Below are 27,954 nucleotides of genomic sequence, written 5' to 3'. Positions count from 1 at the left end.
TCTGGCGCGGGGTTCTTGCTGGAGATGTTCCCTGGGATGTTTTAGCTCGGCCCCTGGGGCTGCGGGAGCGCCCCTCGGGGAGGGGACGTGGGGGAGGGGCGGGGCGCGCGAGTTGGAGGCCCCCACCCCCACCCCGCGTGCCTCGGTTCAAACGACCCTCCGGGTCAAGAGCGGAAGGGAGGGAGGGAAGGTAGGAGCCCGGGCCTCCCTAACTGGCCTCTCTCCCAACCCCAAGCCGCCCAGCCCCATGGTCCCCGCCGCCGGCGCGCTGCTCTGGGCCCTGCTGCTGAGTCTCGGGTCCCGGGCGGCGGGGGCCGAAGACCAGACCCCGACTCCGGCCGGGCTACAGCGGGTCAGTTTCCGCTCTGGGGGCCCTATGGCCAGCAGCTCCCGGTCCACCTCCCGAACCAGTAGGTTCCCGAAATCGAGGGTAACTCTGGAGGAGGTGGACGAGGAAGACCCCATGGCCGACGAAGACGCGGCCACCGCTGACAGTCCGGCAGTCCCAGCCGCCGCCGAGCTCTTGGCCGCCTCTGTGGCCAAAGGCGTCACCCACCAGCCGGAGTCCGGGGAGGAGGAAGGGGCTTTGGAACATGAGGTTGAGATTAACGCCAGGAAGAATAACTCCGACGAGGAGTCTCACAAAATGACCGGTATGGTGGAGGGTCATTCGGGGTTTCCAGCGAATACTCGGCCGCCGGAAATCAGGCTGACAACAGGCCTGCCTCCTGCCTCATCGAAGTCTACCACGGACCGGTTGGTCACTGACGTCAGCCTGAACCGGTGGTCGACAGCCGGGGCCACCCCGAACCGGTGGTCATCAACCTCCGGGACAGCCATGCCGCCTGCCGAAGAGTTGCGGCTGGTGCTGCTGCCCTGGGGTCCGTGGCACTGCCACTGCAAGTCGGGCACCATGAGCCGGACCCGGGCGGGGAAGTTGCAGGGCCTGTCCGGGCGCCTTCGAGCTGGGGCGTTAAGCCAAATCCGCACCGAGCACCGGCCTTGCACCTACCAGCAATGTCCGTGCAACCGGGAACGTGAGGAGTGCCCCCTGGATGCAGATCTCTGTCCTGACTGCAAAACTAGAGAACAGCCCAGTTACATATTCAGCCCCAGACCCACCCCCAGTCCCGCTCTTGCTTTTTGGAAACGGGTCAGGATTGGACTGGAGGAAATTTGGAACAGCCTCTCTTCAGTGTTCACAGAGATGCAACCAGTAAGTGTTTGGTAATAAGCCAGGATCTTTGTTGATGGATCTTCAAATTCCTGATATCCAAAACCCTCTTGCTAAGTCAGACAGTGTGCTTGCATGAGCTGTTACTGACTTTTCTGCTGTTTGGTTATCAGTTCATAGCATGCATTGGTTATTGATGTTTTGTTGTTGGCCATTGATTCCATCGTATTTCTTGAGCACTGCTGGTTGGTTATTCGGCTGCTTGTTTTATTGGTCATTAGATGGTTATTGACCAAATAGTGAAGATTGTAGATACATAAAGAATCTTGATGCACAGATAATGGATAATAGAGGAATCAATTATTTTATTAATCACTTAATTTTCAGCTTAATGCAGAACAATAACATCACCAATATTTGAGGTATTACTGTATGCATTTACTTTAACTGGATCAATCCTCACACCAATTCTATGAGATATTATCCTATCTCCACTTTACAGATGAAGGAACTGGGGTTTACATAGGATTAAGTGGCAAAGCCACAAGTGGGATTCAAATCCAGGTTTAACACCAAAACCCATGACCCCAACCATCACCCTATAATGCATCCCAAAGCACTAACTGTCCTTTGGGGATTCTTCTCAGCAACCTAAGAATTCTCAAGGAAGGGCAGTCCTCTGCTTTAGCAAGAGTTAACAAAAGTTCGATTGACCTGATAAAGTATTCTAGATTGATAGAGATAACAGGACCTTTGGGAGGAAGGGCAATAAAATGTGGTATGTTGGGTCATTTTGCCAGTTTGTTTTTATCCTCCTTGTGTGTCCAATATCATTACTGAATATAAAAAAAGGAGCATACATGAGGGGAGGTTTGAAGGAATGAGTGTGTGGCGAGAGGGGGATGAAGCAAGGAAGGGAAAAAATATAGATGTGGTTGTAATTTCCCCTTTTCTCTATTTTTCTTCCTTCCCCAGACAGAGCAAAAGCAGAGATAATGGCCACGTCATCCACAGGTGCCAGCATCTCAACCTCTCCTCCTCTTTCAATCCCAGCACCCACTGGATATTTTTAGTACAGAAAAACAAAACTGAAAAAAAAAATTGTTTGGTCTTGTGTCTTTTTTACAGAGGTATCTGAGAGAAGAGAAAACATAAATCTCTTGAACTCCAAAAGTGAACTGGAATAGCTAGCAGCATCTGGCTTAGTGCCCTACTCCTTGACCCCCCCAGGATCAAATGTTGATGTTGTCATTTTCCTTAAATTTCTCAAGTTGTTTTCAAAACAAGTACACCTTTAAAGACGAAAAATCCCAGATAAACACTAAGGGAATAGGAAGAATGAGTGGAGCCCTTCAAAGGTGGTGGTGGTGGTCTTCTCCTTGCCTTCACAATACTTGGCCCTCTCCTCAGAAAGGGCAATGTTGGTACAAAACTCCTTCGCAGCCAGTTCATCAGCCCTATCTATCCTTTAACCCAACACACACCTGTAGTGATTACTCTGCAATTATTTTGCTTAAAAAACTTTTATTTGAAAAAATGCATTTAAAGGTCTAACAATTTTTTAATATAAATTATGACTTTCAAACCCATTCCCAAGTGATGGTAGCAATACACATTAGAGAGGGAAGCTAAAGGTAAGAGAGCACCAAAGGAGAGAAAAAATTGTGTCCAAAGAACAGATATGAAGCTGAATGAGGCTGAAGATCAGGGAGAACAGGAAATCTGGGAGTTCCCCCACCTTTCTACCCTATGCTGTTAACCCTTCAGATCTGATAAAACCCTTAGGTTACTGAATTACTTGAAGTAACAAGATTAGCAATATTCCAAGCAACTAGTTTGACTGAAACTGAGAATAAATTGGGAATGTATCTCTATGGCCAATCTTAGACCCTGAAAAACTGCAGGAAATATATTGGCATTTGGAAAAATTAGAACCTCAGTCACTGTAGGTGGAGACAAACTAGGTAGACAATGGAATTAAGAGTGGAGCCACTTCCATGTTCTTTACCCCCACTAACAAAGAACAGGATGTTTCTTATTACAAAGCTAATGAAAGACCCCAGCCTTCTCATCTCAGAGTAGGCAAGAGCTCATTTGTCTTGTTCTGCCTTCCCAATCACCCTGTAAGAGGCCAGAACAAAGAACACCTGAGAAAACGGAAGGTGCCTAAAGACTTGTTCCATGTTGCTTTCCCACCTAAAGCAGACTCTTCAGCCACATGGGAAGTGGGACCCGGTCTTCAGACAAAACTCCCTGAGTTTTATCTGTGTCTGGTTCTAGGACTTGGGCACAGAAATATAGCTTAAAATTTGGGGAGGAAAAGCTGGGGTGTCTCCAGCACTAGTGCTTTCCTCTCTATCTCCCCTAATCCCACCATACTCCCCATCCCCAATCCGTTACGTCTCCACTGTAGGAACCCCTCCTCCAGACAGCAAGAATGAAGAAGCATGGTACATGACCAGAGACATGAACCCACGCAAGCACATGCAACACACTGGAAAAAAAAAAAAAAAAAAAAAGAATTGCTTGCAGATACGTGCAGCTCTTACCCACCCTCTTTACAAGGGCTCCTAGTTCATACTCAGTCTTACAATGAATATTGGGACGGAAGTGGGGGTGCGGGATAGAAATCACATAAGAGAAAAATACCTTGATTCTAGAACTGTGGTTCTCAACTAGGGGAGATTTTGTCTCCTAGGGGACATTTGGCAATATCTGGAAACTTTCTGTTGTCACAACTAGGGTGTGCCAGGCATGTTACTAAACATCCTGCAATGCACAGGACAGCCCCCCCACTGCAAAAAATTATACAGCCCCAAATGTCACAAGTGCCTAGATTGGAAAACCTTGCTCTAGAGCCTCTCTGCTCCCCTGCTGTGAGGAGCTTTAGGCCCCTAAACTCACAGGTGCTTGTTTTCAACATGCTTATCTCTTTACCACTCCCATCCTCAATGTTCAGGAAGTCCTCCCTGAGACATAACTCCTAGTTTTGCTGCATTCTGGGTTTTTCTCCAGACTCCTTTTCTTCTCTTCACCTGGGCCAGCAGAGAGGTTGGCAGAGGGCAGGCCAGGTCCCCAGGACTTAAATGGGTGAAAGGAGTTGTCATCAGGCAAAGATCCACCTCTTAACTCTTATTCAATGGGAAGCAATAAGGATCCTAACAGGGATGGGGGTTAAGGGCAGAGGTAGTAGTAAGATGGAAGTGATTAAAAGAACTCATCTTAAATTAATCTTTTAATTAAGAAAAAAAAAAGTTACTGGGGAACTAGTAATGCTACAGAAACATAGGGTTATAGGTGTAATTAGAGAAAGATCCTGGTACTGGCAGAGACACTGAGGGGATATGAGCTTAAGGTCTGCAATCCAAGGAGAAAAAATGTACTCGGCAGTAGTCACTCAGTCCCTGCATGAAATCTGCTTCAGTTCATTTCAGGAGGGGAGAGGGGAAGGGCAGAGAAGGGCAGGGAGGCAGGGAGCTTCTCAGCAAAGCCACCTTCAGCTTTGGTAATCTCACCCACCTACCCCATCTAAGAGTTCCAGATTAAGAGTTTAAAAACAGCTGGCACCCAGACCATCATTCAGGAGACCAGAACTCATTCCAGGTTTCCAGAGAACTCCCTTCTCAGATCTGGGATTGTCCAGTGCTTCAGCTGAGCTCCTCTGGCCAACCAGTAGTCACTTGGTCAGTCCTGCTGCCTCAAACCCCATCTCCAGGAGGGGCTATAGCCAGAGGGAGTAGAGGGAGTCCAGCCCCCAAGCCTTTTGAGGCACTGTTAGGCAGACAGAGGAAAGAAGGGCCGTGGGTCAATGGTTCTAGGAAGGGTTTAGTGGGGACAGCATCTCTTCTGGGCTGGAAACAGAGTAGGGACTGCAAGACGGTAGAACCTGAATTTAAAAAAAAAAAAAAAAATTATCTGCTTCCAAGAAAACAGAGGCCTTAGGGAGAAGGTATCACCTAGTGCAGGCTCTCAACTATTTCCATGGTGTGTTCTTTTCTGTGTTTCTACCAATCTGCACGACTCCCTCTCTCTGCCTTTTTGGATTTTACATTCTTGAATCTTCATTCTAATTTTCTCATGCTCCTTCATGTCCCATTCTTGCACCAGAGAATCAGGGTTCTGAGGCAGTGGATTAGGATGTGTTGGTAGGGAGCTGGGGGTGTTGGATGGGTTTCTCTAGACACTCACCATTCCTATTGGAGCTACAAGCCCCTAGAATTGCTCCACGGCCTGTCCCGATTTCCCTTAGATCTCATCTGCTCCTGAACTGCACCTGTCTGTGAAAAAACACATGTCAGACACTCTCCTAGGCCTCCATATCCCATGGTAAGAGACCTCTCTTGTGCCCTCCAGGGGAGGGGTTGACCCTACCTCAATGACATCTTAAGACATTAGTTAGGATAGCAGTGGTCAGCCTTTTCCTGCCCCAACACCCCCTAACTACCATATGATTTACCGTGATACCCAGATAGCAGTTGTTAATTAGGAGGATTATTGTTTTCAGAAAAAAAAACCCCAACTAACTCTAAGACACATATACACCACCCTACACCCCAAGAATAACCTGCCAATTGAAAAGATGAAGGAAACCAGGCCCAGAGACCTGAAATGCCAGGTCTCAGGTTATACAGTTATTAACCAGAACTAGAATCTCAGATTCTTGCTTTCCATCAAGTATTTTTTTTTTAGCAGGTTTATGAAGATATATTCACATATATCATCAAGTATTTTTTATGTCCCTTGCTGGAAATTTCAAAAAGGAGAACAGTTCTAGATCACACCCCCTTATTGGCCTCTCTCCATTCCCTTGTTACCATGGCAAGTCCATCTCCAGCACCCATCTCCCCAGAGCCAATGTGAGTCAGGTGGACGAAATTCATTGGTTCCCCAATCATGGTCCGATCAATCCTTCTCCTCTTCTTCTTCTGCTTGGAGAAGATAGGAGAGTCATATTTGAATCCCCCTCCAACACTCACAGTGGAGGAAGGGAAAAGAGTCTTGAAAGCCACTAGGGGAAGAGCTAAGTGCCTGGTAGGAAAAGGGGACAAGGCATTAAAATAGGGAAATCACTGGGGTGTGAAAGGCAAGGCTGGAACAACCGCAAACACCAAGAAGACACGGGACTAGGCTGGTGAGGGCAGGGGCCTCCAGAGTGAATACTGGACAAAGAAAGGACAAGTCAAAGACACCTCTGGCTGATGAGGAAACAATGGGGAAAACTGACAGGCATCAATCTCTACCTGCAACCCCTGCCCAACTCAGAATGGATGGGAACAGGAAGTGATAGCTAGAACTTTTTCCATCACCCAGTCCCCTTTATTACGTGTATACACCTGCTTGGCCATAGAAACTATCCTGACAGAAAGGAAAGCAAGGAGTGTGCATTTTAGACAGCAGATCCTGCATGGTATGTCTACTTCACAATATACGGTAACTGATTTCTGCTTGTTGGGGTGGGGGTAGGGAGACTCACCGGCTGGGGTTTCTCTACCACGCAGCAGCCCAGTTTGTGCCAAAATTCACTCATGTTCCCTGATGGTTCCAGTTTCACTCCTCTGCCTGAGGCCCCAAAGGGCTCTTGCTCTGGTGCCTTGATGCCACTCCTCACTGCCCCCAGGTATGACAACACCCAGGTATTATTCAGCTGGATGGGTCTAGAGAAAGTGGAGTCCCTGGAACCCTTAGCTGATCAGAGAAGGTTGAACCTGAGAGACTAAGGGGGCCAGAGTACAGGATGGAACAGGCAGGCACAAGGTTATATCTTCCTCAGGTTTGGAATCCTGGATTAGCAGAAAGAAAAGAGAAAAGAAAGGTTAATGAGAGATTCCCCTGCTCCTTTTGAAAATCCTGATGTGCTTACATTTTCCTGGCTCTCCCTTAAAGGCCCTAGTCCTGTACCACAACACTAATCTTCAAACATAAGGATCTCGGTTTGACTCTCAGAGGAAGGAACAAAACCAGAAGGACACCAAAGGGTTAAGGAGCAGTAACCAAGGGAGAAGAAAGGGGCTAGGATAAGAGAATGGGAGGAGACCAAGGGAGAGTGGTAGAAACCAGCAAAGTTTGGGGATGCTACAAGTTCGAGCTCCCTTCTCCCTGGGTTTAGAGCAGAAGGGGAGGGGCATTTTGAAGAGGAAATGGTGGTTTTCATTCTCACAAACAAGGCCTCCACCCCTGTCCCTTCCGTTTACCTTACCTGGCCCTGAACACCAAGATTTTCTTTAAGAACAAGAGAGGCCTTGACCATCTAGGTCCTAGGAGACTACCCTGGAACAGGTCAGAAGACCTCAAGAAAGACTTTCTACAGTGAAGAATTTCTTCCTTCTTTCTGTTCACTGTTCTTGTTCATTGCCCTCAACTGAGATCCAACTCCTCCCAAAGCCATTTAGCAGTTCCTTTATTCCTGGACCTTGAGATCCCTGGTGAAAGTGGTGTGCACTCTGTGTGTCTGTGTTCTGTCTCACTGTACTCCTGTGTGGGCGCCTCTGTTTGCACATATGTGGCACGGCCGTATCTCCATGTGTCGGGTATAGATCTGTGTATAAATTGTAGGTACATATGCCTAGTGTCTTCCGTGCCATAAGGAATCTTTTTCCAGCCTCCCCACCCTCTTTACATGTCCTGTCATGCCCAACTCTGCTCTCTCTCACAACCCATAGGGTCTGAGCCTCCCTCCTCCCCTCATGCCATGACCTGTTCTCTCCTCCCTCCTTACCACCTCCACCCTAAACTTCATCAGCCAACCAGACACAAGTAACTTTCCAATGGTTCTAGTGTCCAAGGAAGAACTTCCTCCCCTTCCCACTACTGCCCAGTCAGGGCAGGACACATTTGGGTTTCATCTATATTCACTGCCTTTTCCAGTCATTTGGTTCAGGGAACCACAGATACTCCAAACAGAGCAGTTTCATGAATATTACATGATGGCATGAACAGGAATTTCCCTTCCTTCCAGGCCTGGAACTTTCGTGCTATGGCACCTTAGATTCATCTAAGAACTGAGAGATATTTTTTAACACCCTTGAGGTGATATCACACAAACTTCAAGACACAGCTTCCAGGAGAGGGCAGGACCCTGAAGCCTGGGCTTTCTCTTACTTCTTTTCCTACCACTGGAGGGGAGGAGTAAGTAGATAGGGTAGAAGTCAGAACACAGCTGTCAGAAAGGGGAGCTATGGTCAGTGGGGAAGTCAGTCAGTCACAAGGTTTGTCCTGATGGTGGTGGTGACGGGTTGTAAGAGCTGGCGGACGGGGGGTAGGGTAGGAATGGAGAAAACAATGAAGAATTAGAGGAAACCCCCCCTCCACCAGCTGACATGCTTTACTGATACTGGACTCTCCCCGGATACCACCCCCAACCCTCTTCAAATTTGAATAGACAGAAGTGGATGGTGCTGGGAGGGGAGAGGAGAGAGGCAGGAGGAGGAGGAGAGAGGGAAAGGCGCAGGGGAGAAACAAGGACGTTTCTGTTCCTATTCCAGGGACTTGGCCAGAGCTGGGTAGAGGGAAAGTGTGTGTGTGGGATTTGGCATGAAACGACCAATGATGATGCTAAGTGACCAGGAAATTCCATTCCCTAGGACATTAGGGTCTCTGAAATTTGGGAGTGGGGTGGGAGTGTGGAGAACAAAGGGCAGGGTAAGTGGCGTGGGGGTGGAGGGGAGCAAGGCCAGAAAAGGAAGTAAGAGTGATTGGCTGCCACTCTCGTTTAAAGCAGCCAGAGAAGGGTGGGTTGAGGAAAAATGAAGTCCTTAGCTGGTGAGCTCAGGAGGAAATGGCACTCAAACCCATGGCCCTCTATTTCAATCCCACAGTGAGAGAGAAGGGGCTGGGAAAACAACAGGAGGGATCAGGATTAGACTGCATAAAGCCACATCCTGACAGTCAAATAACACTGAGAACTCGGTTTCTCTGAGTTCCAAATAGGAAGTGAAATACGGAGCTGAGAAAGATACCCCACCACCACCAAGGTCACACTGGAACTTAAGAGGAGGACTCAGGCCCTGGCTTCCAGCCCAGGACAAAGTTTCTCTTTCCTCCTTCCATGTGAGAAAAAGAAAAACTAGGTAGCAAGGCTTTAACCTCTCAAGGTGATGCTGCCTGCCTCCCTCCTGCTTCCCCACCTTTCCTCTAAGGTGTTGGGAAAGAGCAGGGAAAGGGATGTAAAGAGTTCTACCTCCTTACTTCCCTGGTCCTGTTCTAGCCCCAAACCGGTTTTCCCGGTCCCTGCTGCCTCCACCCCAAGGCCTCCAACCCGCTGCCTGACAAGCCTTCACAAGAAGCAGCTGGAGAGAAAGAGAAAGAAAAAGAGACGGTTGAGAGAATGGAGTGGACAATTCTGGGTATAAGCCCGGGGATGCAGCTGATCCTCAATGTGGAGACCACTCTCCCACACAAGAAGGGCTGCCTGAGGGGCTCTGGAGAAGGGGGTTTGGACCCCACGTTTCAGCAAAGTGACAGGCATTTGGGCCCAGCACCAACCCTGCCCTTCCCCAGGAACGGTCTTGCGGAGCTTAAGGGGAAAGAGGACTAGGCTTTTAAATCCTCACACCCCCCCCAATATATTCAGTCACACAGCCTCCATTTCTGCCCTTCCCCCACCCAACAAATCTATCTAGAAAGTCTCTGCACATCCCAACACCTAACTCGCATTGGGATATCTCTGTGGATCTTTTGGACTCTCTCACCGTTTTCTGTGGCTGCCTCAGTCTCAGATTTAGACCTTCCAGGACCCAGCTCTCCTTCACTTTCTCTGGCACACTCCACCACTGAGGTTGGTGAGGCTCAGGGGGAACCTCTTCCCCTCTCATTTCCCCCGACACTCCAGTCTCTTCTTTCCCTTCCACTCTTCCCTCCCTGTGCCTGCGCACCGCACGAGCGCGGACGGGGGCTGTTCATTCCTCATTCAGGGAGCTCACCGCTTTTCCCACGGACCCAGCATCTCGACAGCCCTGGACACCCTCCCTCCCCCACCCGCAGCATCCGGTGCGTCTCCGCCCGGCCGCGCCGGTGGGGCGGACGGGCCCGGGAGACTCACTCCACGGTCTCACCTGCTCTTCTCGGACATCGAGGCGTCTGGCTACAGCTGGGGGGGGCACTCTCACGTCGGTGCCGGCCGGTGTGGGGTTCCCAGGTTCGCTCCCCCGCGCGGTGGGGGAAGCCGAGAGCGGGCCGGCAGAGGTGGGGCTGGCAGAGGGCGGAAACGGCAGCGACGCGATTACGAAACCCGTCCGGCTCCGAGCCGGGCGCACAGCTCCCCCGCCGGACGGTTAGGGCCCTGCATGGCGGAGGGACGTGCGATAGGGCCGCGGAGACCCCGGAAGATCGCCGCCCCCTCGGGGAGAACCGGAAAGTGTGGACACCTCAGTGAGGGCTTGGCACCCCAAGGAGGACACCCGGGAATTTCACGTTCCTTTTACGCATCAGACGCTGCGGGGGCAAAACGAAGCTGAGCCCCGCCTGCTCCTCAAACCCCTGGACCTAACCAAGTTCAGAGACTTGTGAACCTCCCGATACCCCAATCTTCTTGTGTTCTACCCGAAATGGAATAGGGCTAGTTTTATTTTCTGTTTTGTGAGGATGGGGAGACGAGTTGGGAGGGGTTAGAGGAAGGGGTGAAAATTTTTCTGATTTTCAAAAACACTTCATCACCTGAAGACCTTGAATTGGGAAAGAAAGGGACAGTCCTTCTTTCCATTGTTGATTTAGGATTAAGATTTTAAATCCATAAACCTAAAATAAAAGCAAAGGACAATTAACTGCTCATTCAGTTGCACCCCCGGTCAGCTTGGGGGTGCTGGAAGAAATTGGGAATAATGTAATTGTCCAGACCAATAAGCCTGTGGAGATGCTTTATTCCTCTCTCCCTCCCTAAAGTGTCTGGAACCTATCATTTGCATTAGCCGAGTCAGGCGGCGAGGGAGTGGGGGGCGGGGAGTCCTTCCGCTCTTAGGAGGGGCTGCATTGCAGGGGGAGACTGAGCGGACGGACTCAGTCACTGATGAGGGAGAGGGAGTGAGGAGACAAAGCCGTCAAAGACCCAACTGCTTTCTTTTTCTCCAGCCCAGAGCACACTCCGGAGCCCCAGAGGCACTACCTCAACCTTTGGAACACACTAGTAATTCACTGATAACAGGTAAAAAAAACTGAGGGAAAAGAGTGGGGATGGGGGCCAGGGGACAGCAAAGGTAGAAGAGCAGCTTCTTTATGTTTAGGTTGAGGACCCCAAATGAGGATGAGGTAGGAGAATAGTTCAAGAGGAGAGAAGAGGGCGCTCTGAACGATGGGTAGTTATTTGATAAGGTTTTGCATCTTTTTTTTAAGATGTCCATCCGTGCCTTGCTGTCCTTTTACATTGACATTATTATCTAACAATTTTGCAATTTTATTATCTCTCAGCATTTACCTCATTTTAAGTCTCTATTTTCCTATAATTTATTGTCCTGTGTATTTTAACATCTTTAGTCTGTATTTTCCTTTTCAAGCTATTATTTGATCTACTTGTTTCTTGATGAATCTTTAGACCTACTGTTTTTCTCTAGCCTCTTCTCTATATTTCTCAGTTTTTCTCTTAGTGTTTCATTGCTGTTTCTATGCTCACCCCCAAATTTATCTGTTTCCGTAGGAGGGAGTTTGGGGGAGGGGTATGGCATAATATTGAGAATAATCCTGACCTCAGTGGTTTCCTTCTATCTCAAATTTTATTCCAAAGAAAGAGATAGCTTGAGCTAGGAAAGGTGGGCCCCCATGTCGGAGAACTGCCTGATCCCATATTAAAATCAGTACAGCCCACGGGAACTAAGTATGGGGACAGATTCTGGAAAAAGATTGTTTATTTGCAGCTCAGTAGAATAGGTTGGGGAAGGACATGGCTAATAGGAAAATCCAAACTCAGGGTGAGGCACACAGAAGGAGATGCCCGAGAGCTTCCATTCCCCTCTACCACACCTCTCCCCCCCGCCCCCAACACCACTCCCCACCGTGGCTGCATGACACAGCAAGGCCCTGCTGGGTAGGCCCTGAGGCTGATGAAGGCCCTTAGAGGGTCTGGAGGTAGGGTGTGGCTGCCTGGTTTAGAGAGGGTGTGTCTTTTCAATCTGTATATTCTCTCCTCAGACATCTCTGAGAATATACAGAGTGATATTTAGAAATTACCTTTGCCTAAAATATTTGGATAATTTTAAGTGAAAGATAGTGGGAAGCTTTTATTGAGTATACATTGCTGTACAAGATACTGTCTAAGCCCCTTAAGATAAGTAAAAGATAGATGTGAAGTGCCCATGCCACAGTGAGGTATGGGTGGAGCTCACTGGAGGAACAGGAGGGGAAGGTAGCTGAAAAGGGATCTTTTGCAAAATTTGGAAAATTTTGAAATTAAATCCATACTATATTAAATGAGAAATTTCATTACTGATATAATGAATATTTTACCTTCAATTTTCTGTATAATCTTACCTTCTATGCCTGACATGAATTTAAATGCCACATCTGCTGGAATGCATTTGCTACACTGTACATTTCTCTGGATCAGTGTCATAGCTAGAGATTATGGGTGTTTAATATTTTGTAAAAATTCCTTTAGCTCTTTTAGTTGTAGGATAAGCTCTACCAGACACTCAGGGACTGTTTGGGCAGTTTTTGTACTCTGGTTATTAAAAATATGAGTCAGTCTCTCCAAGAGCTTTGTCCCATTCTCAGATTCTAGCTTGCTCTCTACTTTGTTTTGCATTTTCACCCTTCAGATTAGAATCACAAACTATCAACATCTAACCTACTGAATATCTAATCTTCAAGAATGAGGAATTTTTCAAGTTTTGAGAATATGGGTATAGGATTATATACAGCTGTAGGCAGCAATCTATGATCAATACATCAAAGAGGGATCAGATTCGGAATTATGAGATCTGGGTTCTATCCGAACTTGCTGGAAGGCTTTGCAAGTCACTAGACAATTTCTAAGATGCCTTCTACTTTTACAATTTTATGATTCCTACCCCCACCCCCACTATGATTCTATTTTTTTAAGGGCCTATTACATGTCCAGCATTATGCTAAGCTCTGGGGGTGGAGGTGGGGGTGCACTCTTAAGGGAGAGGATATAAAAGAAGCTAGGGAAATACTTATAATATTACAGGGGGAAAAAAAAATCCCTGTAGGCAGAAATCAATACAACTATCAACTCCTAGGATCGTTATAGTCCCAGACCCAAGGAGGGTTGGTTAATAGTTACAGCCATTTTCTTTTTATCTCTCTTTCTGCGCACATGTCCCTGCAAATGACTGTGGAGATGATCAGGGCTAAATATTGTAGGATGATGATCTCACCTTTCCAACATGCTTCCCCACCCTGCTCCATTCCTCCCCACATCACCCTTCTTCTAAGCAGCTTCTCTACTGAGTAATGCTCAGTTTCCAGGGTTTATTTTGGAGCTTGAATCTGACTAAGAAGAAAAAGAACAACTTAGAATTTGCTTGTAACTTTAAAAACATCCTAGTCTATCCACTCACCACTCATAATGCCCTACACACATTCACACATAACCCTGTTCTAGATTAAATCTTTCTTTTTCTGTCTTAATAGAGACATTTAATATTAGGTTGGGCATTTTAGAACTTAAGGCCACTATTTAGGAGTCTCAGGCCTGATGAGAGCAATGGAGTGTATTAGAGGGAAGGGTTTCTATTTCTAAACACGGGAATATTTTTTCTGCTACTTTGAGAACATGGTAAGTAATGTTCCTTGCCCCTTCCCTTGGCTAGGTAGCAACAGGGTGGGGGCAGAAGGTATCCTAGCTATATAACATCAGGGTGTGGCTGGGATGAGCAGAAAAGGTGATAGCAAGACTCATTAAAGCATAGGAAAGTGTCTGATTCTGTTAAGGGACTTTACCCTTCCAATCTAAACTATTCTCCTTACCTGGAATTTCCAATCCATTTGCTCTCACTACCGTCAGGTGTATTTTAGCATTGGGATTAGAAAAAAAGAGACTCTGGTATAGCATAGGAAAATTCTTCTGGATATTGAAACATCTGGATTTTGCCCTGAAGGAGTGTTAGGCTGGGGAGACATCGATAGGCTGATAAAGCATATCTATGGGCTAATAGATGGGAGTGACAAGGCATTCATTGTATTAAGTAGTGAGGGAAAATTAGCAGCCTGAATGGGTGTGTGTGTGTGTGTGTGTGTGTGCAGAACCCAGCACTTGTGGACAAGGTACAGAGAAAGTACACTGGCTTTTATCCTTGGGGAAATTCCCAGCCCAGGCATGATGTTTGAAGTTTCTAAAAGCCACAAGGAGGTTGCTACAGCATGAAGATTGACAAGTGGTTTCTTTCCAGGGAGCCATGAGGGATCCTGTGAGTAGCCAGTACAGCTCCTTTCTCTTTTGGAGGATGCCCATCCCAGAACTGGATCTGTCGGAGCTAGAAGGCCTGGGTCTGTCAGGTACAGCCACCTACAAGATCAAGGGCAGCAGCGCTGGCAAAATGACCGGGCCAGCAACTGAAGCAGAGCAGGAGAAAACCCCTGAAGGCGATGATGCCCTCCTCCAGTACAGCACCTTCAACTTCTGGAGAGCTCCCATTGCCAGCATCCACTCCTTCGAGCTGGACTTGCTCTAAGGCCAAAATTTTTCTCTACCACCACCTTGCTCTCATTGTCTTCCCTTTCAGCCCCTTCCTTTCCTCCCCTTTCCAATTTTAATCTTGCTCTCTCCCCTCCATTGTGTCAAGGTGATGCTGATGAATCTGCCAGAGTTGTGTTTGCTTGCTTGCTTATTTATTTATTTATTTATTTATTATCTTCCTTCTCTGTTTCTCTCCAGCCTTCAAGACACAAAGTAAAGGGTTCAAGCAATATAATATTGGGTTACAGGGATTCCCCTTTTTTCCAGATATTAATTCTAAAACACAGACTTGATGGGGGCACCAAAGGGTAGTACAGTAGTGCCAAATGGAGGGCTGATTTTTTTACTCCATTTTATTAACTTCACAGATTGCCCAAACCTTCCTAGTGGACTGTTCCAGGCCAGTAAAAATCATCTCTTCAAGGGTTTATAAAAGCCTTGGGAGTTTTAATTTGGGATTATTTGCTTTGAAACAGTAGGATTTCTAAAAAGCTAAGGTAATAAGACTTGCTTTTTTGATCCCTGCACTTGTAATATACTCTTTTCCTCAGATAAATTGGGGTTAGTCAAAGGTGTAAAATAAGAAGAAATAACACATCATGGAAAATGAAAACAGGGGAAAGCGTTGGATCATTTCAGAAATAGAAAAGTCCTTCCTCAAAAGGGTATTCCTTCTATATTCACTTTATAACTTTGCTCCTAATTGTGTTTTGAAAAATCAAGTTGAAGATCACTCAGATTTCAAGTCTCAAGATGCATTCTTCCTATTTATTACGATAATTTGTAAGGTTTTGATTCAACCTTCTAAAAGGTACAGTGTTTCATCCTTAGTATTTTAGTCTTGTCCTCCTGTTGTATTTTCAATGTATAATACTGATCAGTGGGCCTCGGGCACAGTTCTTCAGCTACTTTGAGGCTATGAAATGAACCATCATATTTTGACCCTAAACCTTGTCCCCACCCCTCCCAAATTTATTGCTGCTAATCTGTGCTGCAATTTACTCATTTATTTAATAAAGACATTCAATCCCAGGACTGAATTCTAATTTTTCTCTCTTCACAGGGAAGCAGTCTAGATCTCAGAAATTAGCCTTGCTTTCATGTTCAGCTCATACATTTTATAATTCTAATATTTAACTTTAAGGAAGAATGATTTGAATAGCATATATACATAAAAATGGTGAACTTCAGGTTGCAGGTAACAGGAAAGGTGAAATCAACTTAAAATTAGAAAAGTATTTAGGGAGAAAAAAGCTGCAACCAACCACTCTTCTAAGGCCCATCTGCTTGCCCACTGACTACCCACATTATATTTGTAACTCACCTCATCCAAAAAAACTATTTGAAACTTACAAATGGTTTGTATACCTACTACATGGAAGGCACTGAACTTGACAGTACAAGAGGATATAAACAGGAATGAGAAAAGACTCCTACTCTCAAACTTAAAAAGAGAAGCTGTAAATACCAATATGGATAATGGTGGGCAGTAAATAGGCCTTACTAAAAATGTGAACAAAATCCAGAAAACTTCAAGGATGGAGACATGTAAATCTTCCTCCCTGGCTTTAAGAGGCCCACCATCAACGACAAAAGCCGATAAAGAATGTTGTGTCCTTTTCTCTTTTTACTGATTTTTTAAGAGTTTCTTTCCAAACTTCTCACTGTCCTTTATTCATGGTATTTAGTGTGTGGAGGGCGAGGATCAACTGCTTGGTAGATTTGCAAACTGTATACTTCATCCTTTTCCAGTCCCCCCAAAAAAGAAATGATCTAGTTGAGTCACTGTTCGCCCAAATGACCTGGCTGTGGAAATAATGTGCCAGGCACCAGAGCCCAGCTCATGTGCAAAATCAGGAACGTCCCAAACAGCTTCACCCGACCTGGACAGAGAAGCATGTTTTTTTCCCGTCAACCCTAGGCAGGCCCATCTGAGCAGCAGCCAAGGAGGATGCAAACTGCAAAACCGCACAAAATTTGCTTTCTCCTAAGAAGGTTCCCTGGCTCTTGGCGCCAAAACAAAACATCGAAGCTCGTCCCCTACCGGAACTATATGATGCGTAATAAAATAATCCTCCGCCTCGCTAGGTAGTTCTGCCTAGGTTGTTTTGGATACATACTTTTTCACCTCAAAAGACCTTTGAAAAAAAGGAAGTGAACCTCGGAAGTGTATTACCCTTCTGTTAGTGTGGAAGTAGAAGTTTCTAATCATTTTTCCTTCATGGATTCCTCCGCCATAAAGCACGCTCGCTGAGATCTCACTTCCGGGTCCGCCATTTTGTTGCCTCCATTTCTCCACGAGGGGGGGTTAAAGGCCCCCAAAATATGCATATGTGAAAAGGCCAAAAAGTTACCGTCACTGACAGGGACTCTTAGCTAGAGAAGGGAACGGGACCAAACTGGCGGGCTCGGTGAAAGCGCAGCCGGCAGCGTTCCGGACGAGGAGGTGAGGGGGAAGAAGAGATGCGTGAACTCTGGTGGCGGCAGGGGTGCGGTCAGGACTGGAAGGGAGATCGCACCCCTTCCCAGTTCTGGATTTTTGGGTGCGGACACAGCGACGCCCCCTCACCAGAACGGGGGCAGCGGGGGAGGGGGACGGAAAGGAAGGGGACGCTGTCGGGAGGAAGGGGAGGGGACTGGGAGTAGGTGAAGGACGTGGGTGTAAGACCGCAGGCTGGGGAGCTGGACCAAGGGGAGCCAGGGTCACAGAGGTGACCACTAGGGGGCTGCCCTCAGGCTGAGACCTTGCCTCCCTACCCCTGATTAACTCTCCTGTTCCAGAGAGATTGGTGTAAGGAGTCGGGGGGTTTATGACAGAGGGGGAATCGGAGACTCGAATTCTCTGACCTCAGTAATAACGTAAGGGTTATTAGTGAGCTCGGTAATCTGAATTTGAGCAGTAAGGAGGGCCCGCCTCCTGTTCTTGCACAGTTGTTTGTACAGCTGGCGGCCCAGTGGGGACGCGTGCAATGCAATAAGAAAAAAAAAAATTGGATTCTTCAATTCCAATTCTCTTTCCCGTTAGCTTTCTCTTATTCTTACAGATTTCCTTGAGCCAGTGGTACCCTGCAGAGATCATCCTTCTTTGCCAGAAGGACTGCTCTCTAGGGTCTATTTTATTTTATTTTATTATTTTAATTTAATTTAATTTTATTTTATTTTATCGTCTATGAAAAAGGAGATTCTATGGCTTACCTTCAACAATTTAACATTTTTGACCGTTTGGGACCATATTTGCATCGTGCCATTTGACCTTCCAACTCCAGTAAAATGTTCTTAAGCATCTGTTTTTATACATGCTTTGATAACAATGGGAGAACTGCCCCACCCAAATTCTTCTATAAACAAAGTAATTACTCTATGTTATTAGAATACTTTATAGTCAAGAGTGGGAGCCCTTCATAAATTATTAAAACACACTTATTGAAAGTTCTCATGTTTTTGTTTGGGATGGGAGGGGGCGTTTTGTGTTATTTTATTCGTTTCGGAAAGCCTAGGAGGCAAGTAAGACTGAGTTTTGTTTCCTCGTTTTATGTATAGGGAAAGTGGAGCTCCATACAGTAAGGGAAAATGTTTTCCCTTTGTTAGTAATCAGGGAGCTAGACTGTCCTCTTGTCTATCAGGCCTCATCCATCTCATATCTGGTGGTACTTCCAGCATTGACATAGGATACTGGGAAAATGGCATGTAGTCCCCCAAATTGCTTTTATTTAAAAAATACATGTTACTTTTATTTGAAATAGATGCTTTAGGTTAACTTAAATAACTAAGGGTAGGGGAGAAAAGAGCCTTGAAGAACACATTTCTAGGAGACCTGTTTTATATCAAGTAATGAATAGAGTATCCTATTTACTTTCTAATACAAAATTTAACTAAATCTTTGTAGAATAGGAAATCAGACTTTTCATGGCCTAGTTGAAGAATGGGATGACCTATTTGGGTCAGTTGCCATTCAGTGGTACTGATGATATACTACTCACATATATGATTAAAGAAAAGTGATAAAAACATGTATGGAGGCAGACTATAGTGGGAAGAGGTGATTGCCCAAAAATATTTTGCAAGAGTTCAGGTGCTGAAGACACCAGTTGCAGTGTGATTAAATCAACTTGTTTAAAGAATCTTGTTTACGTTCCAGCAGGAAGGTAAAGCCTACCATTTCGCCTTAAGCAGATATCCCAACTCCCTACTGAATATTTTGTGTATGTGTGTAGTAGGGATTAAGGTTGAAATTTTAGTATCAGGACAGATTAAAATCCTGCATGGTGTCAGCATTTCTGAGCATTCTTGTATAAAGCATTCTTTCCCTTTGTGATCAGTAGTTGTAGAGTGTTTAAGACTTCTATATATAGTTCAATTTGAAAAATGTGAAGTAGTCATTTCTGACTAATGAACCACTTAAAAAATTGTTCTTGTTTTTAACTCTTTGTAGTAAGATAATTAAATTGAAAAGATTTGATATTTTAAAAGAAAGATAACCATGGAGAAATGTGATGCATCGGTGTTCTTAAGAAGGTTCACTGTAATTTTTTCTCTAGCATGTTTTCCTGAGTTCCAAAACCTTATACTTGGGTCAACTATGAAAGTTTACATTCTGCCCCCGAACATACTGATTCAGAGGGTCTAGACTGGAGCCTTGGGTACGTTAATTTTGAACAAACTCTCCTTATGGTCTCTTGGACACCCAGTTTTGAGCATAAAGCTCTATGATATAAATAGGAAAATTAAATCAGAGTGGCAGAATGATTTGCCAAGCCAGTGGTTCTCAAAGTTTCTGATTTCAGGACCTCTTTAAACTCTTTTAAAAATCATTGAAGACTCCACTGTTATCTATTGACACTATTTTAGAAATTAATTTTCAAAATTAGTTATTAATTAGCTTAAAATAGCAATAATGAACTCATTACATGTTAACATAATAGCACATATATATGAAAAGTAAAAATAAGAAAGGCATTATTTTATATTTTTCCATGTTTCTTTAACGTCTAGCTTAGTAGAAGATAGCTGGATTTTCAAATATACTGCATTCAGTCTGTTGCAGTTTGTATTTGGAAAGAGGAGGAGTATTTTAATAGCTTTTTCAGATAATTGGGGATATTCTTTGATGCTACACAAAAACTCATCAAATTACTGTTTCTTAAAAGTTAGCTGCAGTGACGAATACGAAACCATATCAATGAAGTTTTTGTACTCTGTTACCTTAAAACCCATTGGTCTATCTTTCACTTTGAATGAATCTTTTTACCCATTCATGATTTTGTAACACATACATTAGTCATTTGGAGAATATTGGCCACCAAATTTTGTAGTTCTTCCAAATGTTACTGTATTTTATTATACAATATCAAAAATTACATTAATTAATATCACCCCTAATTTCATCAGAAAAGTCTTTAAGTTTTAGTAAGCTGTCAAGCTGATGTGGTGGAGATAGGTTTTCAACAATTTTCTTTTTTCTTGAAAGCTCAAATTGTAATTGATAATTAACAATAAATACTGTTAGTTGTTTTCTTTGAAGTAGCAGGCTCATTTTATTCATTTTCAGGAAAATGTATGCCATATACCTGAGTCCCAATATCCTTGGTTTGTCTGTTCATCATTCTTTCATGTAAAAGTGGTATTCCATGAAAATTTAATTATTACAATTTGCAATTTTTCCTCAAGAAAACTATTGTATTTCAGTATGCAGCAGAAATGCTTTATGCATATTTCTTATTTTATTATGCAGAATTCATAAAGACGTAATCAGAGGTTAACATTTGATAAAATTAATAATTTTTACTGCTTGATCAAGGACATTCTTAAGTGGAACAGGTATATGGCAGTGAAGAATACAATGAGTAGTAAGTAGTACGGTTTGATTTGCACTAATCACACTCATTTTTTTTAAACATTTCTTGCTTATATTGTACCTCATGTCCATTTAATTCTACATAGTCCAAGGAGAGAAAATAAACACATACGGATCTACCTACTTGATAATATGTTGCAATTACAGGGTGGATCTCTACAATATGTTTCCGTTATTTTACTACCTTTTGCATCAGTGTATACCTTACTTCATCAAACAGTTCACTTTTTACACTTTGAGATACTACATGTTACGTTAAAATGAAAATACTTATCTGGAAGTAAATGGTTTTAAACTGGGAGAACATATAGCATTCAGGGTCGAAGCTCTTTCTATCTAATGCAAATGTAACATAAAAATTTTAAAACACAAATATGTAAATATTTATACTAAGAATTACATTATTAATTTCCCCAAGTTCACCAAAAGATTTTTACTTAACTCTCAACAATTTTTGGTATGTGATATTAATGTCTACTCTTCTATTTAAAATGAAATAATTTCTATAAATGCCCCCAAAGTACAAATTATTTCTATTTATAACACTTTTGCATTACCTAAGGTATCTTGCCTTTAAATTCTGCTTGACACATTATCACATAGAAGCTTAAGCTCCGTGGAAACACACTGTAGTGTACACATATGATACCTACCCTTACATTTGCATCATCAGTGTAAATGTTAACATAGTGAAAGAGGCAAATAATGTCTTAGTATTATAATAAAAATAGTTTTGATTTAGTGGACCCCTGAAAGGTATCAGGGAACACTGGGGGGTCCATGAATCATACTTTATGAACTGCTAGCCTAAGCAGATAAGTATTTGGGCAGCAAGAGTTTGCTCTCCTTAAACTTTGAGTTTATTATATCTTTATGCCACAGTCAGAAGATAAAAACGAAGTTAACAAAATAATTTGATTTAGAAGCCTTGTATGTCTAGTATTTGTTGTGCTATCCAAAGACCCACAAACCTTCAGAAAGAGTAGTTGCTTAGAAGGGCTCCTGTAATTTCCCTCAAATTGCAGTTTCACAGTTGGTCATCCTTCTGGCTCCCTCTTTGAAGATCAGGGTGTGTGTCCTCTTGCTTTGTAATGTGTTCCTCAAAATAATGTTCTACCCATTGAATTTAATAAGGATGAAATGCTATTTTATTGATTCCTGAGGCTAGAAAGGTGGAATTAGAATTGTTTGGGGAGCGCTGCACATATTTTGCAAGTATTTTTCTGGAGATTGAAAATGAGGGAGTCATCTTTTAAGACCTGAAACTTTCCCAGATATCTGATTGCTTCTGTTAGATGGGGTAGAAAGGAAGTGACCCTACCAGCCTGTCAGCTTGAGAAATATCTTATGTACATTCACATACAAGAAGTCACATTTTACCTGCAGCCTTCCTTGTGTTTGGGTTATAGCTTCCTGAAAACTTTTGTTCCTATGCATAAAGATGTCTTTGGTGGACTTGGGGAAGAGGTTACTAGAAGCAGCAAGAAAAGGCCAAGATGATGAAGTGAGAACATTGATGGCAAACGGCGCCCCATTTACCACAGACTGGGTAAGCTTAGTGGAAAGGGCTCTTCATTATTCCCAATGTGTGATTTTACCAGCCTTCTTAAAGGCTAAACAAACTTTGTTGATTTTTCTTAATTTCTTTTTTGCCTCATTTCCCACACAAGATTTTTATTTTCATTTGTCTCATCTGAATATGGTTTCTTTTTCTTTTCATTTTCCAATTTGATAGAGTCTCCTTTGGATATATAGGTGGCAATTATAAGGTATTAGGTACTTGTGATTTTCTTTAATGGCTTTAATAGTATTTTTTTCCTGTTAGTTACAGTCTCTAGTTTGCATTGATTGTATTTTTCCCCCAATACCACCCTGTTTTTAACACCTTGCAAGGTTGACATTCATTTGTTCTTCCTCATGTAAAAACATATTTGTACATTTTATCACAATTGTTGAATACTCTTGGTTTCACTGAGTTATGCAGTCCCAGTCTTTATCTTTCCTCTTTCCTTCTGATGTCCCATATGCTCCTAACCTTCCTCTTTCAAGCTTACTCACAGTCTTATCTTTGTTCAGTGTACTTACATTGCTGTGCTACCATCACCCAAAACTGTGTTCCAAACCTCTCAGTCCTATCTTTTCCTATCTGTCTGTAGGGCTCCCTTTAGTAGTTCCTGTAGAGCAGGTATCTTGTTCACAAACTCTCTCATTGTCTGTTGGTCTCAGAATATTTAAATTTTCCCTTATATTTGAAGGACAGTTTTGCCAGATATAGGATTCTTGGTTGGTGGTTTTTCTCTTTCAGTATCTTAAATATATCACACCACTTCCTTCTCACCTCCATGGTTTCTGCTGAGAAATGTACACATAATTTTATCAAACTTCCTTTGAGTGTGATGAATTGCTTTTCTCTTGCTGCTTTCACGATTCTCTCTTTGTCTTTGATGTTTGATAATCTGATTATTAAGTGTTCTGGCATAGGCCTATTCCGATCTAGTCTGTTTGGGGTACGCTGCGCTTCTTGGATCTGTAATTTTATGTCTTTCATAAGAGATGGAAAATTTTCATTTATTATTTCCTCTATTGTTGCTTCTGTCCCTTTTCCCTTCTCTTCTTCTTCTGAGACACCCATGACACATACATTCATGCATTTCATGTTGTCATTCAGTTCCCTGAGACATTGTTCATATTTTTCCATTCTTTTCCTTACCTATCCTTTTGTATGTCTCCATTGTGTCTTTCATCTCTTGTGTTGTGCCTTTCATTTCCATAGATTCTGCCAGTTGTTTTTTCGAACTTTCGATTTCTACCTTATGTTCGCCCAGTGTTTTCATTATATGCTTCATTTTTTTTGCCATATCTTCCTAAAACTTTTTAAATTGATTTAGCATTAGTTGTTGAAATTCCTGCATCTCATTTGAAGTGTAAGTGTAAGTTTGTTCCTTTGACTGGGCCATAATTTCATTTTTGTTAGTGTAGGTTGTAGTTTTCTGTTGTTTAGGCATCTGGTTTCCTTGGTTACCCCAATCAGGTTTTCCCAGACCAGAACAGGCTCAGATCTCAGAAGGGGGCAATATTCAGTATCAGGTTTCCCTGAGGGTATGTCTTAGAAGATTGACACACCTGGTGAGGCCTCTAGCTGCTGTGCTTTTCATAACCTGCCCAGTAGGTGGTGTCTGTCAGCCTGTCACTCCTGACTGGTGTAAGGAGGTGTGGCCCGCTTAGTTTCTGTTTTGGCTGTTTTCCCCCAGGCTCTGGGATCTGGTTCTGAATGGGAGGCCAGTAGTAGAGCTGGGCACCACCTCTTTCCTCTTAGGGAAAATACACCCCCTAGGGAGTTATCGTTTGCATTTAAATAGGTTCTTTGTCTCTCTGACTCTGCTATCTCCACTGTTGTATGGGTCCGAGCCCTGTGAACTGAAAATGGCTGCAGCTTTCTCCACTGGGGCTCCCAGGTTGAGAGAGAAAAAAAGGGACAGGAAGCCCCCCTTCAGGGCCAGTCTGCGGCTCCCCCAGCTTCACCCACTGGCCAGAGATAGCACGTGGTTCTCTGGGCTCCACTTCCCAGGACAGAGAAGTCCTCCGGCTCTTTAAGGTCAGTCGTCTCTAAAAGCCTCTGTCTGCTTGTTGGGGATTTGTAGCTTGTATTGAGCAGTCCACATTTGTTAATTAAATCTCCAGTTGGAACTGGACTGAGGTATATTCACTTGTTCAGAGAGTGCTAATTTCTACAACAGTGAGGTTTTGTAGTTTGGGCTGCCATAGGTGGAAGGGGCTCCCGGCTAGTGTCCACAGTTTTTACTTACAGATTTTATGCTGCAATCTCAGGCATTCCTCCCAATCCAGGTTAGTGTACGATGTGTGGATAGTCACGATTGTCCCCCAGCAGTTATTCCAGATTATTTACTAGTTGTTCCTGGTTGTTTATTAGTTGTTCTAGGGGAATTAACTAACTTCTACTCCTGTCTATGCTGCCATCTTCTTGGTCTCTCTCCTATTATTTCAATAGTATTTTTTAAAGGTTTAATTCTTTATGGAGCGTACTTGGGTTATAGGCTTCTGTAATTAGTTAGAAATTCAACAAAATCAGCATAATGAGTATATTCTAAACTAATAAATTCTTAAGTTCCTTTCTTTAATATATCCAGATTAATAAGAAATAGTCCAGTGATTTTATTTCCTTTACTATTCTTAAAAAACTTTAAAGAAGAGGATATAATATCAAGAGCCTACAGAGCCAACTAGGAGAGCAGAGACTTTCAGTAGATCCACATCCAGGTTATGAGGATTTCTTGACATTCATAAATGTTTTGTAAGCATTGCCTACTTTTAACAATTTGGTGAGAGAGCATCATCTATTCTGGGGTGATTAATTCATAACTTTAGAGGACAGCAGGTTTTTAGCACTTCAGAAAAGAAAGAAAGGAAACCCATGAGATGAGCATTTCTATAAATAGACCTGAAAAGAGCAATGTGAATTAAATCTAGTCAGGTGGAGAGGCTGAATATATGAAAAGCAAAGAATAAACTAAATAGGCTTAAAATAGAGAGCATAACACAAAGAAAGGTATAGATTTCTGGCCAAAGTAGATGCCAATATATGACTCTTAGAAGATTTAAGTTGAAATGACACAGACTGACTGACTGCTGTTGGCACACCACTGCTAAATTTTTATTACCTTTTCATCTCATCAGTCTTTTTTGCTTTGCTTTACTGTAGCAACACACTTCTATTCCAACCAAAGTTGTATCCCAAATTCCACATGTAACTTTCTAGTCTTTGCCTTTTTCCTAAGAATTGTTTTGAACCTACTTCTCTTCCCATTATGCCTGACTTAGAATGCTCTGTCAATCCATTTTTTTTTTTTTACCCTCTTCTAAGCTCTGCTTAAAATAATCATGTTCTGTAGGGAATCTTACCTCATAAATCCACCTGACTTATTTAATTATTGGTTTATTTATTTTCCCTTTAGTATATTGTTGATTTTTTTAATTAAATCATTTCTTGAGTCCTATCTGCCCAACCAGATTCTCTCTTCAGGGACAGGTACAATAGGATTCACCTCTTGTTCATTTGTATCTTTCCAGTAATAATCTAGGGCTCTGCCCACAGTGAATATTCAATGAGTATTGTCTTCCCACAGCTTGGAACATCACCCCTCCACCTTGCAGCCCAGTATGGTCATTATTCCACAGCAGAAGTGCTCCTTCGAGCAGGAGTTAGCAGGGATGCCCGGACCAAAGTGGACAGGACCCCCTTGCACATGGCTGCAGCTGACGGACATGCACACATCGTGGAACTCCTTGTTAGGGTAAAGCAAAAAGAGTGGTGGGCTCTGTTGAAAGAAGGACATTTACCTTGCTGTTTTCTTACTTGAATGGGTGGTAGTAAACTGGGTCAGGAAGGAATAAGTTAACAGTTTATAGCATTGAGTTGCATCTCTTTCAAGAGTCAGCATGGCTATGAGGAATTTGTTTTCTAGTCTTTAAAAGGCTGAACAGACTTTATTGATTCTTCTTCATTCCCTTTTTGCAGGTGTTCTCTTCACTTATGCCTGTTTTTTTCAGGCACTCAGCTCTCTGTTAATTAATGCAACAAAAATCTGTTCTTTTCCCCTTCCTCTCCCATCTGTTATAGTTTCCAAGTAATGTCCTTAGAAGACCCACTCTTTGAAAGCATTTTGTCAGGAGAATTTGAGAAATATTTTTCCTTTGATATTCCTTAAACATGGTCTAAATTTGAATATGTGTAATCTTTATGGAAATCTTCTGTATTTGGTGATGGGATTTTGTACCTGTGCTACTATAACCAGTGTCTATTGGAAAAATTACTTTTTCTATGACAGAATGGTGCAGATGTGAATGCCAAAGATATGCTGAAGATGACAGCTTTGCATTGGGCCACTGAGCACCACCATCGAGATGTTGTAGAGCTACTTATCAAGTATGGAGCTGATGTCCATGCTTTCAGCAAATTTGATAAATCTGCCTTTGACATAGCCCTGGAGAAGAACAATGCTGAGATTCTGGTCATCCTCCAGGTGTGGTTCTTTTTATACTCCCCAGAGTATACTTCAGTTGAAATTAAAGTATTTCTGTAGGAGTTGAATCAAAACTGAATTTTCCATATCTTATCAAAGTAGTATTTCTAATATGTCTCAATTTTTTGACTCAGTGCCATTTAAAATAATAATAACAATAATATTCTATGAAGCCCTGAAATAGTCATTGTTCATAAAGAACAATGTTATGGCCAATCTATGAAAATTTCCCTGTCAAAGGTTGACTTGGGACAGTATAAAAAGCAACTTTATGTTTTCTGAATATACATCAACAGATATGAGACTGTACATAGCTCTAAAGCACATTGGGTCATAAGGAAGCCAACCCAGAATTAAAAATTGGCTTCAAGTATTTCATTCATTCATTTTTTAAGCAGGCAATTGTATATCAGGCACTGTTCTAGGTTGGGGACAACAGGATGAGGGATAAAAAGATTAATAAACATAGCCCTGCCCTCAGAGTGTTCACAGCATGATGGCACAAAAAGACAGGAAATAAAGCATTACAGTACTACAAGATAAGTAGATATGTAGCAGGTGTTACAGCAGCACAGTGGAGGGAATATTAATGATGCTTAAGGAGAGGCTTAAACTGTACTTAAAATTTGGCCTGAAGTCTTGGAGGACAAGTAGGCAGAGAAGTGAGAAAATGATATTCTACGCTAGGAGGAGAATAAATCAAAGAGAGGTGTCTTGGTGACATGGAATGTTCAGAAAATATTCAGGAAAGAGTAAATAATTCTGTGACAAGAGAAGAGGCAAAGGAAGTAAAGTTTGGAGGGGGCAGGAAGTAAGGCTTGAGAGTTGGGCTGGACACTGAATGTAGAGGTGTGGCATGGCATGCTATGGAGTTTGGATTATTTTGTGGGCAATGGGGATCCAATAAAAGCTTTTACATAGAGAACTGATGTGAATAGATTTGTTTTAGAAAAATATTGGCATGTGGCACACAGGCTAAAAAGAGGAGACAGGGCTGAAGAACCATTTAGTGACTTGCATTAATGCAGGCAAGAGCCAATGAAATCTTGAACTAAGGAAATAATAATAGAGGATAGAAGAAGGGGCAGATACAAGAAGGAATTTAACAGTAATCAGAGAATGCGTAATCTGTTTCAACTAAAGCTCTTAGTCAAGGGGACAATAATATATGGAAAATAGGTAGCCATCTCCACCTGGGGAATTCTTGATATTCTCTCAAGCATTAGGGACTCCCAATTTAATAAGCCAAGCCCTCAATCTT

General features: G+C 43.2%; 4 protein-coding genes across 10 annotated transcripts in view; 3 read left to right on the top strand and 1 right to left on the bottom strand.

Annotated features, from left to right (window-relative positions):
* Positions 1-91: 91 nt before the first annotated feature.
* Positions 92-2,349, top strand: C2H1orf56 (chromosome 2 C1orf56 homolog). Its single transcript, XM_037826039.1, has 2 exons — positions 92-1,216; positions 2,150-2,349. Exons 1-2 carry the CDS (start codon positions 248-250, stop codon positions 2,168-2,170), a joined length of 990 nt encoding a protein of 329 aa, XP_037681967.1. The 5' UTR covers positions 92-247; the 3' UTR covers positions 2,171-2,349.
* A 2,047-nt stretch (positions 2,350-4,396) lies between these two features.
* CDC42SE1 (CDC42 small effector 1) lies at positions 4,397-10,397 on the bottom strand. The gene is made up of 5 exons (XM_037826044.1): positions 10,225-10,397; positions 6,648-6,954; positions 5,989-6,099; positions 5,363-5,451; positions 4,397-5,060 (listed from the first exon to the last, which is right to left on the bottom strand). Exons 2-4 carry the CDS (start codon positions 6,699-6,701, stop codon positions 5,377-5,379), a joined length of 240 nt encoding a protein of 79 aa, XP_037681972.1. The 5' UTR covers positions 6,702-6,954; positions 10,225-10,397; the 3' UTR covers positions 4,397-5,060; positions 5,363-5,376.
* Positions 10,202-15,830, top strand: MLLT11 (MLLT11 transcription factor 7 cofactor). Of its 4 annotated transcripts, none has more exons than XM_037826043.1 (3): positions 10,202-10,307; positions 11,237-11,309; positions 14,512-15,830. In XM_037826043.1, exon 3 carries the CDS (start codon positions 14,518-14,520, stop codon positions 14,791-14,793), a length of 276 nt encoding a protein of 91 aa, XP_037681971.1. In that variant the 5' UTR covers positions 10,202-10,307; positions 11,237-11,309; positions 14,512-14,517; the 3' UTR covers positions 14,794-15,830. The 4 variants fall into 4 exon arrangements, with proteins under 4 accessions (XP_037681971.1, XP_037681969.1, XP_037681970.1 ...); XM_037826041.1 differs by lacking the exon at positions 10,202-10,307 and adding an exon at positions 10,425-10,662; XM_037826042.1 differs by lacking the exon at positions 10,202-10,307 and adding an exon at positions 10,676-10,726.
* Positions 15,831-17,092: 1,262 nt separating this feature from the next.
* Positions 17,093-27,954, top strand: part of GABPB2 (GA binding protein transcription factor subunit beta 2) — a 38,794-nt gene continuing 27,932 nt past the window's right edge. For 3 of the 4 annotated variants that reach the window (XM_037826034.1, XM_037826033.1, XM_037826030.1), the window contains exons 1-4: positions 17,093-17,244; positions 22,062-22,201; positions 25,797-25,964; positions 26,499-26,693. In XM_037826034.1, the coding sequence (XP_037681962.1) occupies positions 22,094-22,201; positions 25,797-25,964; positions 26,499-26,693 (471 nt within the window). In that variant the 5' untranslated portion in view covers positions 17,093-17,244; positions 22,062-22,093. Of the gene's footprint in view, positions 17,245-17,519; positions 18,064-22,061; positions 22,202-25,796; positions 25,965-26,498; positions 26,694-27,954 lie in introns of those variants that run through there. The other variant, XM_037826032.1, reaches the window with a different exon arrangement.

Source organism: Choloepus didactylus, chromosome 2, assembly GCF_015220235.1.
Source record: "Choloepus didactylus isolate mChoDid1 chromosome 2, mChoDid1.pri, whole genome shotgun sequence".
NCBI lineage: Eukaryota > Metazoa > Chordata > Mammalia > Pilosa > Megalonychidae > Choloepus > Choloepus didactylus.
The sequence above is the reverse complement of the archived record's forward strand: the minus strand, read 5'-3'. Positions and strand labels throughout refer to the sequence as shown.